General features: G+C 30.0%; 1 protein-coding gene across 3 annotated transcripts in view; it reads right to left on the bottom strand.

Annotated features, from left to right (window-relative positions):
• Positions 1-13,447, bottom strand: part of LOC127288002 (uncharacterized) — a 227,488-nt gene that overhangs the window by 44,437 nt on the left and 169,604 nt on the right. For all 3 annotated transcript variants that reach the window (XM_051315181.1, XM_051315182.1, XM_051315180.1), the window contains one exon: positions 8,722-8,923. In XM_051315181.1, the coding sequence (XP_051171138.1) occupies positions 8,722-8,923 (202 nt within the window). The remainder of the gene's footprint in view (positions 1-8,721; positions 8,924-13,447) is intronic.

The following is a 13,447-nucleotide window of genomic DNA, read 5'->3' on the forward strand; positions in this document are numbered from 1 at the left end:
TTTCTTTTTTTTTTTGTAAACGTCTCTACCATATTTTCAAACTATTTACCTTTTTTCCCCATAATATATATTTTTCTTGAATTTAAAATATTTCAGTAAACAGAGGGAAATTTAATTTAAAAAAAAAAAAAAACAACATTTAACTCGACTTTTCAGAGCCCATAATATCAAGGCACGTTCTTAAAATAAAATTCCTAAAAAGAGTATACGTTTTAATTGATACTAAACTTACGTTTGTGAAACTTTCTCTTTTATAAACAAATTAAATTTTATTTAACATTCAAAATGATAAATGATATTCTCATTCAAGAAAGGAAAATTTAATTAAGTGAAAAAGATTGTATATTTTGTATAATATTTATTTCCATCTATTAAGTAAATGTCTATGCGGAGGGTTATACGTGTCGGTTCGTGGTTTGCTCATTAATGAAGATAAACTGTATAGCTCGTTTTCAACAAGCTCCCCGACTGGCTAAATTGGAGGTTTTCTGTGAACTCGTGAATGTCAAGAGAGGTAATCGAATGAGAAAAGTATATTGCCTCTCGTTGTTGTAAAATGCATAATGCACTTATCCCGACGACACGTGAGAAATCTTGGCAAGTCGTCGTTACCGCGGGCGGAAGGCTTTATATTATTCAAGAGGCGGCAAGACGACTTAGATTCAGATACGGCAGTTCGCGTGAAAAGAAAAAGCATCTTTGAAACAGCAGACAAAGTCATAATCTCGTTTATATATATATATATCTATATATATATATATATATATAAAAGCTTCGAGATCGAAAATAACGAGTCATGCTCGCTTTAATTTTCCCCGATTATTTTTATCTTCACGTGTCATCTCAAAGTGTTTGTAATTCTAATTAAGTTATATATATATATATATTATTTCAAACCTCTCTTGGTTTCTCAGTTTAATGAGGTTTCAGTATAGGTATTTTTTTGCAAAGGGAGAAAAAAGGAATCTAGGAAGTAATTAGAGGACTAATTGAAGCGAGATATTACTTAAGTATTATCTGTGATATCACATTGTTTAGAGCTGTTTTTTAATTATACCCTATATATTTCTTTCAATTATTTTATCTCTTTATTGTACTATATATTCAATTTTACCATATCTCTGTATAGTATTACTTTTCTCTATATCTGATTTATTTTATGCTAAATCTACTGATACAGTATTGTAATTATTATTATTATTATTATTATTTTTGTTATTATTGTGTTTTTATTATATTTAATAGTCTGATTGATTAATTAATTATTAAAAATTGATAACAGTTGATCCATTATAATTTATTTACAATATACACTTTGTTTTTTAAATTATTGACAATTTTAAAATTTTCAATACGATCACTCAAACATTTGTTCGAACATAACAAAATATATTCCAATAGAAATTCTGTGTCCACAATGTACTCTCGAGTTATCATTTTTTAACAGTTACTTGCTTCATATATTATTGTTGAGTATGTCAATAAAAATTGCAAAACGAAAAGAGCATTTTCCACATCTAACAGTGAATATTAAAGTAGATGAAATATAAAAAAAAAGTAATAAATAAAAACAAAATCAAAATACTTACGTATAATAATAAAAATAAAAAAAAATATTAATGGTGAAAAGAAATAATAATAATAATAATAATAATAATAATAATAATAATAATAATAATAATAATAACAATAATAATAATAAATGTCCAATTATTTACAATCTTCCATCTGTTAATATTTGAGTTCCTTAAAGAGAAAATGTAGAATTTTATTTTTATTAAAAATGAGCTTTGTGGCAATTAATTTTTTTCTAATGAAGTACGCATTTATCCCCGGAAATAAGCGTTCATTAGGAGGGAAAAATAATTAATTATATTTTACACTGATTTTCTAACATCGCAACATCCTGCTCATAATTATCAGGCGCTTGATGAAAAATTAATATCTTTACTATGATATTAAATTAATATAGACCGTGAATTAATTTTTTTTTTTTTTTTTGCTCCTTAAGTTGAATTTTTTTCTTAACTATTTAAAATGTACATTAAATTGAAAATAAAGTTAAGTAGTTTATTATTTAAATATGTATATATATATGAATTATACAAAAAATTTAATACTTTTAATCCGATTAAAATAAAGCTATATCTTAATATGTACATTTCAGTTTCTAAGTACAAATTAATATAAATTTAATATTTTTTTCAAATAATAATAAATTAAAAAAAAAGAATAATAAGATATAAATAAAATTTATCATTTTGTTAAAGGAATAAGAAGAAAATAATAATTAAAAAGTGTTATAAGCATTATTACAAAGTGTATAAAAGAAGAAGAAAAAGAATACAAATAGCAGAAGAAGAAAAAAGTAAAGAATATGCGAGAAGAGTGAAAAAAAAGTGAAAACTGCAAAAAGTGAAAATTTGCAAAAAAAAAAAAAAAAAAAGTAAAGAGAGCAAAAAGTATACAGAGTGAGTACAAAAGGGTGTGCAAAAAGTATTATACAAAAGGAGTTACTGAAAAAAGTAGGTTACAAAATGCAAAAACGAAGTAAGATATACAAAAAGGGAAAAAATAGAAAAGAATATTGAAATTCGTCTAAAAATATATATATACACGGAATGTGTAGAGAAAAATAAAAAAAAAAAACTTGTAACATAAATTGAAAATTTAAGAAGAGAAACTTTCAAGTTATAAAGTATATGTGTTGGCGCACGTATATTATATATGGATATTAGAATGTTGCGTGAAGCTGGGAGGACCACCAATCTTGGACTCGTTCGCTCTCACACGTAACCAGGTATTATGTGGATAGGTTACGAGTACACATATATATATATTTTGTAGCAATGCTTGCACGTACATTACATGTAGAAACGGAGGCACGCCCAGCCCTCTCATTCTACCCTATATACCCTCTCATTAAAGAGGGACCTCATTATACAAGTACGCATAGCACGTATAAACAGAGAGAGAGAGAGAGAAGACCTTGGTACGATTATATTACATATTATTTGTAATTGATTGCCGCACATGTATAACTTGAACATGGCTCTTAAACAATAAAATCATTACCAGGGTAACAAGTATAACGTCAATGGAACGGCAATAATAACCTATCTCTCGTTCCATTTTGTGTTTATATATATATATATATAGTATACGAATGGTCCTGCGTTGGAACTGCATGCTCCATCGATTTATTCTCTCTTCTCCTCTTCTTCAATAGCGAACAATATCGCTCTCAGTGAAGAGCACTTCTCCACTAGGTACGCGCCGGATATTTACCGGTTACTTGTGGATCATCCTTGATTATAGAGCATCGAACTCAAGTGCATCTCTCTCTCTCCATTTGCCTTTTCATATCTATATATCCCTCAAAAAAAAAAAAAAATTTATCCCACTTTTAACGTTAATCTACTTTAATAATTGCCCTCGTCATTTATCTCTCTTTTTTACATTCAGAAAAAAAAATTAATAAAAAAATTAAACAAATGCCAAAATAAAAACCATCTAAAAAATTTGATTTTTAGGGTTTCGTTTGTCAAGACCCGAAAGTCTTATAGTTTCGCTGTTACCATGGTAACAGGTACCATAGCATCCATTCCCATAGTAACCATTTCCATGGCAAAAGTTTTCATAGCAACCGTTACTATGCCATGGTAAACGTTACCTTAGCAGACCACAAAATCCTGCAATAGAGGCGCCATTTGCCTGCTTTGTCTCATATTTTTCTTTAATCGAAAAAATTTACATTTTTGTAAATTAAATTAATTTTTAAGCAAATATAAATGACAAAATTCATTTCTTTTTGTTTTAAATTAAATAAATTTTTGATTTTAATTTCGTAGGATTTTTTTGGCATTTTTGTTTATCGACCTTCTCTTTGGCTGTGAAAAAAATAGAAAAAAAAATTGCCTCTAGGAAAATAGGGAATAATGTAACTAACTATCCATTTACCGTTTTTAGCAGCATTTTTCGAATTTTTTTTTCTTTTTTTTTTTTTTTTCATTGACAATTTATCAGCCAACGAGAATGTATTTCGAATTCTCGCTTCTCTGACAGTCTATATCCCTTGCTCTCTCTTTCTCTCTCTCTCTCTCCCTTTCTGGTGGACCATTGCGGTCAACACCAAAATTGCCAATGCGAGCGACCAATAACTTTCTATCGATTCACCGACTCTGGGAGCTCGAACGACCGGAAACGATAGTGTATAGTATAGTAGTCTCCACTGTCACGTGAAAAGAGAGGGGAGGTAGTGAGGACGCACTGTTATTTCTATGAAAATTGGTCTGATTTTGCGAGATCGGACTAAAGTAAACATTTCGGAATATATCACAAATTTACACACACGTTGTGTGCTCTCGATTTGTTTATTAATTCGATATCCCTCTTTGACAAGTCAAACGATGATCCAATCTATAAGCTCGTTCAATATTGTCACAGAAATTGTAATAGAAAGAGTGTGCTTTTTCTCAAAATGACATTTCAACTAATTTAACAATTTTTTTTTCCTTTTTTTCAACTTGTTTAATTCTTTGTTTTATCAGTAAGTGAATTTCACAATGGAACTGAATTCAATTAATTAGATGGAGAATTTTTAAATCTTGTGGTATTTTTCATTGGAACGACAATTAGTATTATAATGGTTATTTTCGTTTTTTTGTTCGAGTAACTATTTTGATCAATTAAATATCATTCAAATTTAGCATTAGAAACTAAATTTTCCATTAAAGTGAAAACAAAATTAAACTCAGCGTTTAGTTCCGATTTGAAATTGGAATCAAAATTATGTTCAGTTTCGATTTTGGTTTTGGAGTTTTAGATTTAAAATTGTGTACAATTTCGATTTAGATTTCAGAACTAGCATTAAATTAGAACAATTTTAATTTGGATTTTGAATTTAGAAATAAAACGTGTACAGTTTTAAATTAAATTTAGGAATCAGAATTACTACTTTCATTTGTGTTTCTGAATTAGCAAAAAAACCCTTTTAAATTAGGTTTTAAAGATAGAATTACTTTTATTATATTTTCATTCGCATTCTGGAATTAAACAAAATTATATTCGGTTTTGTTTTAGGTTTCGAAATCAGAATCAAAACTATGTTCATAATTTTGATTTGGGTTCTGGATACAGAATCAAAATTCTATTCTGTTTAAATTCTGGTTTCAGAATCAGAATCAAAATTTTGTACTATTTCTATTTGGGTTTTCGAATTAGAACCAAACTGTGTTCACTTCTGAATTGGGTTTCGGAATCAGAATCAAAATTATATTCTATTTTGATTTAGGTTTTACAATCAGAAGCAGAGTTTTGTTCCATTTTAATTTATGCTTTGGAATCAGTAATCAAAATTGTGTTTTGTTTTGATTTAGGTTTCAAAATCCAAGTTGTGTTTCATTCCATATGCAGGCATCCGAATCAGAATCAAAATTGTATTTAATTGAAATTGACTTTTTGATGTACAGCATCAAAATTCTTTACAATTTCTATTTTGGTTTCAGAATTAGAACCAAATTGTGTTTACTTCTGACTTGAGTTTCGGAGTCTCTATGTTTCGTTTTGATTCAGGTTTCAAAATCAGAATCAAAGTTGTATTCCATTTTAATTTATGCTTCATAATCAGAATTATATTCTGTTTAAATTCTGGATTCAGAATTAGAATCAAAATTCTATACAATTTCTTTTTAGGTTTCAGTATTAGAACCAAATTGTGTTCACTTCTGATTTGTGGTTCACAATCAGAATCAATTTCGTTTTGATTTAGATTTCAGAATCAGAATTAAAATTGTGTTCCATTTAAATCCAGACCTCGGAATCAATTATCAAAATTATGTTCAATTATAATTGGAATTTTTAATTCAGGTAAAAACTGTGTTTACTACCTGTGTATGTGTTTTGGTAATTGTTTAATTGGCCGTTTTAGCGTGTGTGTGTGTGTATACATAAGATATTAAAAGCGTCTCCCCCGGATGCGCGTAGAATGTGGTTGATGGTCTTGTAAAAAGAAGGAGGAAAGAAAAAAGACACATTGCCACGCGAAGGAAGAAGAAACGGTTAAGGCTATAGCAGAGTGTTGTCAGGAGGATTGTACGGAAGAAATACCGTTCCCATAGAATGTTAATGCGATCTTCAGCAGCAATCCCGGCGCACTGGCTCCTGTTACTCGGCCGACACCGGCTTTACGGTCGCACGCACGATGCATTGTTGCGTAATCCCCCCTTTCCCCACTTCTTTTTCCTCCCTTCTTGTGATTATCAGAGAGTTGGCGTATATATATATATACGCAGATGATTCGATGAACTCTATATAGTGAGTTCGCGTGCAAAGAAGTTTCTCCCTTTAGTGTTCTCCTTTTCCGGGATTTCTTCCGGTTTCGTTTCAAAGGCCCTAACATCACGATTCACTCTCATTTCCCTTTATTTTTTTTCACGTTTCTTTTTATATGTAACCTCTCTCTTCTTTACGTCCTCTTATACAATATAGTTCCATGGAATGCGAAAAAGGCTCTCGTCGTGTACACCACTTTTGATACGGTTCCGCCTGGGTTGTGCAACCTCTTGACCCTGAATGGGTCAACGTCAGGTTACCGCCAGTCTCGTTCCAAAGTCACAGACACCCGGCTGGCAAAGACCTTTTCCTTCTATGATCGTTTCTCTCTCGAGCAAGAAAACCGAGCACGTTTGCTTCAACGATGAGAAGCGTGTCGGAAATCTCGACTTCCTCAAAATCGACGAATAGAAAGACGCCGCCTTTTATTTTTTCTTTTTTTTTTGCTCTTACATCATCTTTCCAAATTCGTTTCACGTTACTTCTTTTCTATTTCTTTTCGTTATTATTAGATTAGCTTCATTTCGTTATGCTCCTTGGTCATCTCGTTACGCCAGTTTGCTTCGTTATGCCATTTTAGTTCCTCTTTTTTTTTTTTTAGTTTTATTTTGTCTTTTAAATTTTTTTTTCATGTTTTGTTTGCTTATACCATTCTTGCATAGGTATGACAGAAAATGATTTTTCAATGCTAATCATTCTCTAAATCTGAATCAGTAAAATTTAATTAATTCAAGAGCAAAAAGTGAGTCTAATTAAAATTAGTTAAAAATTTCAAATTTAGAGAGTAAATAATAAACTAATTCAATAATAAACAAATTAAATTATTATTCTCTTTAATTGATCAAAAATGACGGGCACAATGCCCCCTTAAATTTACGATCAATTAATCCTGGGGATCGATTATTAGACTATTAAACACAAAATCATGATTCATGAATTTATTGTCGGCCTTTCATCTATTACTGTCGAGTCGAATCTCTTTGATTATAAAATCGCAATGAGATTTTAAACAATATGTGCACTGAATTTGGTGTACATTATAATTTTAAAATAATCAATTCTCGAATAAAAAATCAAAATAGTATTATATTAATTAAAAATAGTATATATAAACAAAAAAGGAAATTAAAAAAAAATTTATTAATTTAGAAAAAATAGCCACCTGACAAGTTCAAGTTAAAAGCTCGTCTGGGTGTTAAAAGGAATGCTGTAAAATGGTCCAATTAGCGCGCGATGTGAAAAAAAGAAAAACGAGAACGAGTGTATTTTTTTTTTTTTTTTTTTTTTATCGTTTCTGTATGGCGATGCTTTTGAGATGCAATGAGAGTCTACCTGAACATTACACAGCGCATTGCAAATGTAAACTCATAAACAACATATATGACACGGAACAGTATTATTTATAACCTACTATAAAGAGGAGTCTTGATACGCATAATTGCAACGGTTATATACGCATTCAAACCAATAAGATATAGCAATATTGTGCGCGGTATAGAAACCAAACTCCAAATGGTATTTTTTCACTTCCCAATAAATCCATTTTTATTATGCATGACAAGTTTAAGGGTATAATAATAATTTTTTATTTTCATATAAATTCGATATACTCTATCTTGATCGCTTGTCATTATATCCTAGTATTCCTTTTATTTAACGGATAAAAATGGTGTACATCATCGATAAAACTACCTGATTCGAAATTTAGACTCTCTATCTTCTAAAAACCTCCTTTTATTCTCTCCAACACTTTCATACCCTCGAATTTGCAAAAGTGGAAATATCTGCTATATTGGAGGCTGAAAGGAGGGTTTAAAGATGACTAGAGAGGCGTAAAAGAGGTTAAAAAAACAAAAAAAAAAAAAAAAAAAAAACGAAAAAATAAAATTAAAAAAATGTAAAAATTGGATTTTTGTCTTTGTCGTAATACTATAAAACTTTAAGGTGGAATAAAACTTGGAAAAATTCAAATTAAGAAAAAATTATCCAAAACCTCTTTTCAACCTCTAAACATGCAGATTTGGAAATAAGCGCATGATTTCAGGCTGAAAAGAGGCTGAGAAAATCGAGGATGAAAAGAGGGAAAAATTTCGACTCGGGTAAAAACTAAAATTAGTATTAAAATTAAAATTACTGTTTAAAATTGTGATAATTTCCGCACAACCGAGTGTTCGTATAAGTGAATGTTTTACGGAAATGTTGAATGAGTGAAAAAACTGGCTTCTTATCCACGCGACCGTAACAAATGAGCAGACGCTTTTTGTAAAGTGATGTACATGCATGTCACACATAAAGGGCTTCTTTGCCACTCGTAAAATCTAGACAAGAGTTGTCTTAAGCTAAATGCTGTTTGTATATATATAAAGAGAAAGAGAGGACAGCACTTACCGACAGAGAAATTCCCTCTCGCCAAGACAAAGCTCCAAGCAATGTTGACGTGATGATGCATTAGTTGTTCTTTTCGTGTGACCCTGAAGCCGATGTCCTTGCACTCTATCGATGCACCATGCTCGTTCACATGGTCTAACAGCCAAACAACTCTTTTGGGCGTAGATAGTGAATACCGGAAACTGAGATTGTGACAGCGCACCTGCAATAAGAAAAGTGAACGACTCCTTTAAGTTCCCTTGTTAAAATCATAATGCAAAGAGTATGCATTTGTGTGTTCGTGATCCTTAACAAGGCGGAAGTTAACTCTAACAGTCTATTATTTTACCATCGCATAGCTTAATAAAGTAGACAATATTTTACTTTTTTTTTTTTCTACTGACACGTTAATAAAAGAAAAAAATTTACCATAATATTCTATCGGGGGGGTTCTTTTTTTTTTGCTGCTTTTAAGTGTTTAAATAAAGTTGTATTGTTTAAAATAACTCGGAGAGAATTTCAAGAGGGTTTATAAGTACAGTAAACCCTCGTTAAGTGACCGCTTTAGGACTATGTAGATTCTGTAGACCTTTCAATAACAATCTTCCTGATAATTCAAGAATAGTGTTTAAATACTTGATGGAGACTAGATATTCTTAAACTCTTGTCAATATGATGTGTGAAATAATTAAATATTTATTCCTGTTAATTGTTGTAATTTCACAATGTAAATATTATTTACTGACATTTTAGTTATTTTTTTTACTGAAATTAAAAATTTTCTCCAATTTATTTATTACTTTAAAATTTTAAAAATATATTGATAGATGACAATATTGAGAGAGAAATTTAAAAGATTTGCGAATCCTAGAAATTGTATATATATTTATATAAAGTAAAATACACGGAGTTTGCACATGGCTCAAGTACATGACGCATTTTCCGAGCAAAGGTCAGAGATAGCTAAAGAAGAGGAAAATAGCAATAGAGAAAAAAGGGGAGTCTAGCATTGCTAAAAGTACGAATGCATTCAATTCGTGGAATTGCATCACTGTCTACATAAAGCGTAGGAGTCGAAAACGCAAAAGACGAGTGGATGAAAGAGAAAGATATAGTCTCTCCCTCTCTTTCTGTGCCTGAATGTCGAGTGCAAAGGGCGATTGAAAACGTTGGCTAAGGTCCAAGGATCTTTTTATTCAGACTTCGTATACATGCTAAACTCGCCTTATCTGTTATATTAGTTCCACGAGTAAAATCGACAGAAACGTCATATTATATGCAAAAATTCAAAAAAAAAAAAAAAAAAGATCAATTCTGTTTCAATAACCAATGAAGAGAAATTATTTTCATAAATAGAAATATTTCTCTTTCTCTGTGGATAAAATGTCAATTATATGCTTTTATATACAGAGTACATTGTTTTAGCAATTTGATACGCTAGACGGTGAAAGAGAGAAAGAGAAAGATATACAGATATGTGGATGCTTTCATTCAGAGACAAACAGACGAGCAGGAACAATTACGCTACGTTTGCAAAAGCTAGTTGAAAAACTGTGACTTTACACGGCGAGTTAAGTCACTGTAACGACCACCCACAATTAAACGCTCGTCACACGATGTTGCATATGAGCGCACACACATTGTTTATTAATTTATATATATATATATTTAAGATTATTGTAAATTAACGAGCTTTGAAAGGGAATTGAAAAAAAAATTACCATAGAGTGAAAAGACGTATATATAACCAAGACTATAAAAAGATAAAACGACGTGGTAGCCTTTTAAATATTACGAGGCCAACGTTATTACTAAATATTACGATGTGAAAAAGTAGATGCTCTAATAGTTTAAGACCCCCTTTTTTTATTGTATATTCAAAATTACTTTTCATTTTTATACCAGGGGATAGAACTTATTATACAGCTCATTAAAAAAAAGGAGGGGGGGGGGAAATGTCTCATTCTACAAAGTCAGTTTTATATTATATTATATACTTTTTTTTGGAAAAATTTTTATATTTAATTCCTATATCAGGAAAACTCAGAAAAATCTCAACTTAAACGCTACTCAATTTATAAAAAAAAACGTAAACGCATCAAAAATGTGCCTCGTATCGCCACATTCGTTTATTTTGAACTGCAACAAAAATGAATTCTTTGTAACAAAATTCAAAATGTTATTTTCTATATAATAACAAAATAATCGTAGAACATTATCACCGGTTGTAATATTTTAAGAAAAATAATACCAACTTTTCGTATCACATGTATATAGAATCGGTTCATTGATGTATAAATGTATCATATCGGACAATTCATGTTTTGTGGTATATTCTCAACCTCACTGACGTTTTCACATGATAATTCACATGATCAATAGAGAAAGAGGTTCAAAATCAAAATTTCAAGTAACCGGAAAATGAATCACTTATGGATTACATTGAAAAATTTCGTTATCAATTCGATGATGAAAATTCATCACCCCCTCGAGGAATATGATATCATATATATATATATATATATATATATATATATATATATATATAGTTAAGGGACTAATTCAAAATTGAAAATATGCTCGAAATCAACTCTATGTACGTGTCCAATCTGTACAAAACTCATTTAACGCAGCGCATAACCGTCGGGCATATACACCCAGTGCAATTAATCCATGTTATACGTTAAATTGCAAAATTAACGTTGATCAATTATTCGCAACAGTGGATATCACATTAAAATGAAGCGGCACTGGACTCTACGTAAATCATGATCCTATCGTACAGTCGGCGAACTCGGTTCTTTTCCAATTTATCTAGCATATATTATACTGACAACGATGTAATTTATGAATCTTGCTTTAAAATCCCGACAAAAAAAAAAGAATAAAAATTTTCATCCCTCTGTATCTTACATAGAACTTGAAAATTTTCTTTTTTAAAAAATGGGTTTTTTTTATGCAAAATTGTTTTTTAATCAATCAAATTATGGAAAATAATCAGAAAAAATGATGAAAATTGGTTTTTGAAATAGGTTTTCTTTAGATTCGTAGAAGACTTGTAACTATAGTCTAACTGAATCTGTAATTGTAATATTATACGTGAGTATACCATCCTGATATATAAGAGAAGACTACTCCCGGAAGTGAGCTCAAATCACCATATAACGAACTACATATATATAGATATAACTTGTATCAGTTTTCAGAGGATGAAAAAAAAAAATTTTTTCTCTCTTGATAATTGTTATCATTGACTGTGATATTTTCCTTGAAATGGGGCAACGTACTGTAAAATGAGAGACGTGACCTGCCAAAAGCAGATAATTGAACAGCTTGCCTTTAGAGAAGATCGATGTCTCTCGTACACTTGGAAATGTCCCTACGGTATTAACCTGGCAAGTGAAACTTTCTCGCTAGTCACCGATCGAATCTGGCATCACTTCGGAGATTAATTGCTACTTCCGTATATAGAAGAGTAAGAGAGAGAAAGCTCTTCGAGATGACTACTATCAAGGAAAAGCAGCAGCAGCAGCAGCATTGCTGAACTAAGCCCTTTGATGTTTGATCCTGTTTTAACTGTTCAAATATTGATCATTGCCGCCCATGTTAAAATAGTTTCCGTTTTATACAAATAAAAGCGAACACCAATATACTTTATATATATATCCGCGAGCATTCATTGAGATCGATTCTCTTCATTTGCCTTAACTTTTCAATTAGCATTGTTGTTAACACTTTGGCACGAAAACTTGAATGGAAGAGTTTTTTTTATTTGTTCTTTTATTAAATTATGTTTTTTTTCCGTTATATATAAAATTTTTTTTTTTTGGTAACGATCTAAACAATCGTTTATATACGAATAAAGAATTGATAGTAGAAAACTGCTTATTAATTTACAAATTTTATAGAAACTATTTTGACTAATTTTTAGTTAAAAATGACTAATTAATAGTAAAAAACTACATATACATTTACTTCAATTTTTTATGGTTTCTATACCAATGATAATATTAATTATTAATATTTTCAACCATTGGTAGCTTCAATTATTAATAGTTGCAAACAATTGTAACCAATTTTTTATGGTTTCTACCAATGGTAACTTTAAATATTAATAGTTGCGACCAGTGGTAGCTTCAATTATTAATGGTTGCAACCAATTCTAACTTCCATATTTTATGGTTTCTACCTATGGTAATTTTAATTATTAATCTTTGCAACCAATGGTATCTTTAATTATTAGTAGTTTCAACCAATAGTAATTTTTAAATATTAATAGTTGCAACCAGTGGTAGCTTCAATTATTAGTAGTTTCAACCAATAGTAATTTCAATTAATAATAGTTGCAACCAATTGTAACCAATTTTTTATCGTTTCTACCAATGGTAAGTTTCATTATTAATATTTGCAACCAATAGTATCTTCAATGATTAGTAGTTTCAACCAATAGTAGTTTCATTTAATAATAATTGCAACCAGCAGTAGCTTCAATTATTAATAGATGCAACCAATTCTAACTTCAATATTTTTGGTTTCTACCTATGGTAATTTTAATTATTAATATTTGTAACCAATGATATATTTAATTATTAGTAGTTTCAACCAATAGTAGTTTCAATTAATAATAGTTGCAACCAGTGGTAGCTTCAATTATTAATAGTTACAACCAATTGTAACTTTAATTTTTTATGATTTCTACCGATGGTAATATTTAATTTTTAGTAGTTGCAACCAGTGGTAGCTTCAA

Source organism: Leptopilina boulardi, unplaced genomic scaffold (genome assembly GCF_019393585.1).
Source record: "Leptopilina boulardi isolate dan_hultmark-lab unplaced genomic scaffold, ZJU_Lbou_2.1 LbouV2_38, whole genome shotgun sequence".
NCBI lineage: Eukaryota > Metazoa > Arthropoda > Insecta > Hymenoptera > Figitidae > Leptopilina > Leptopilina boulardi.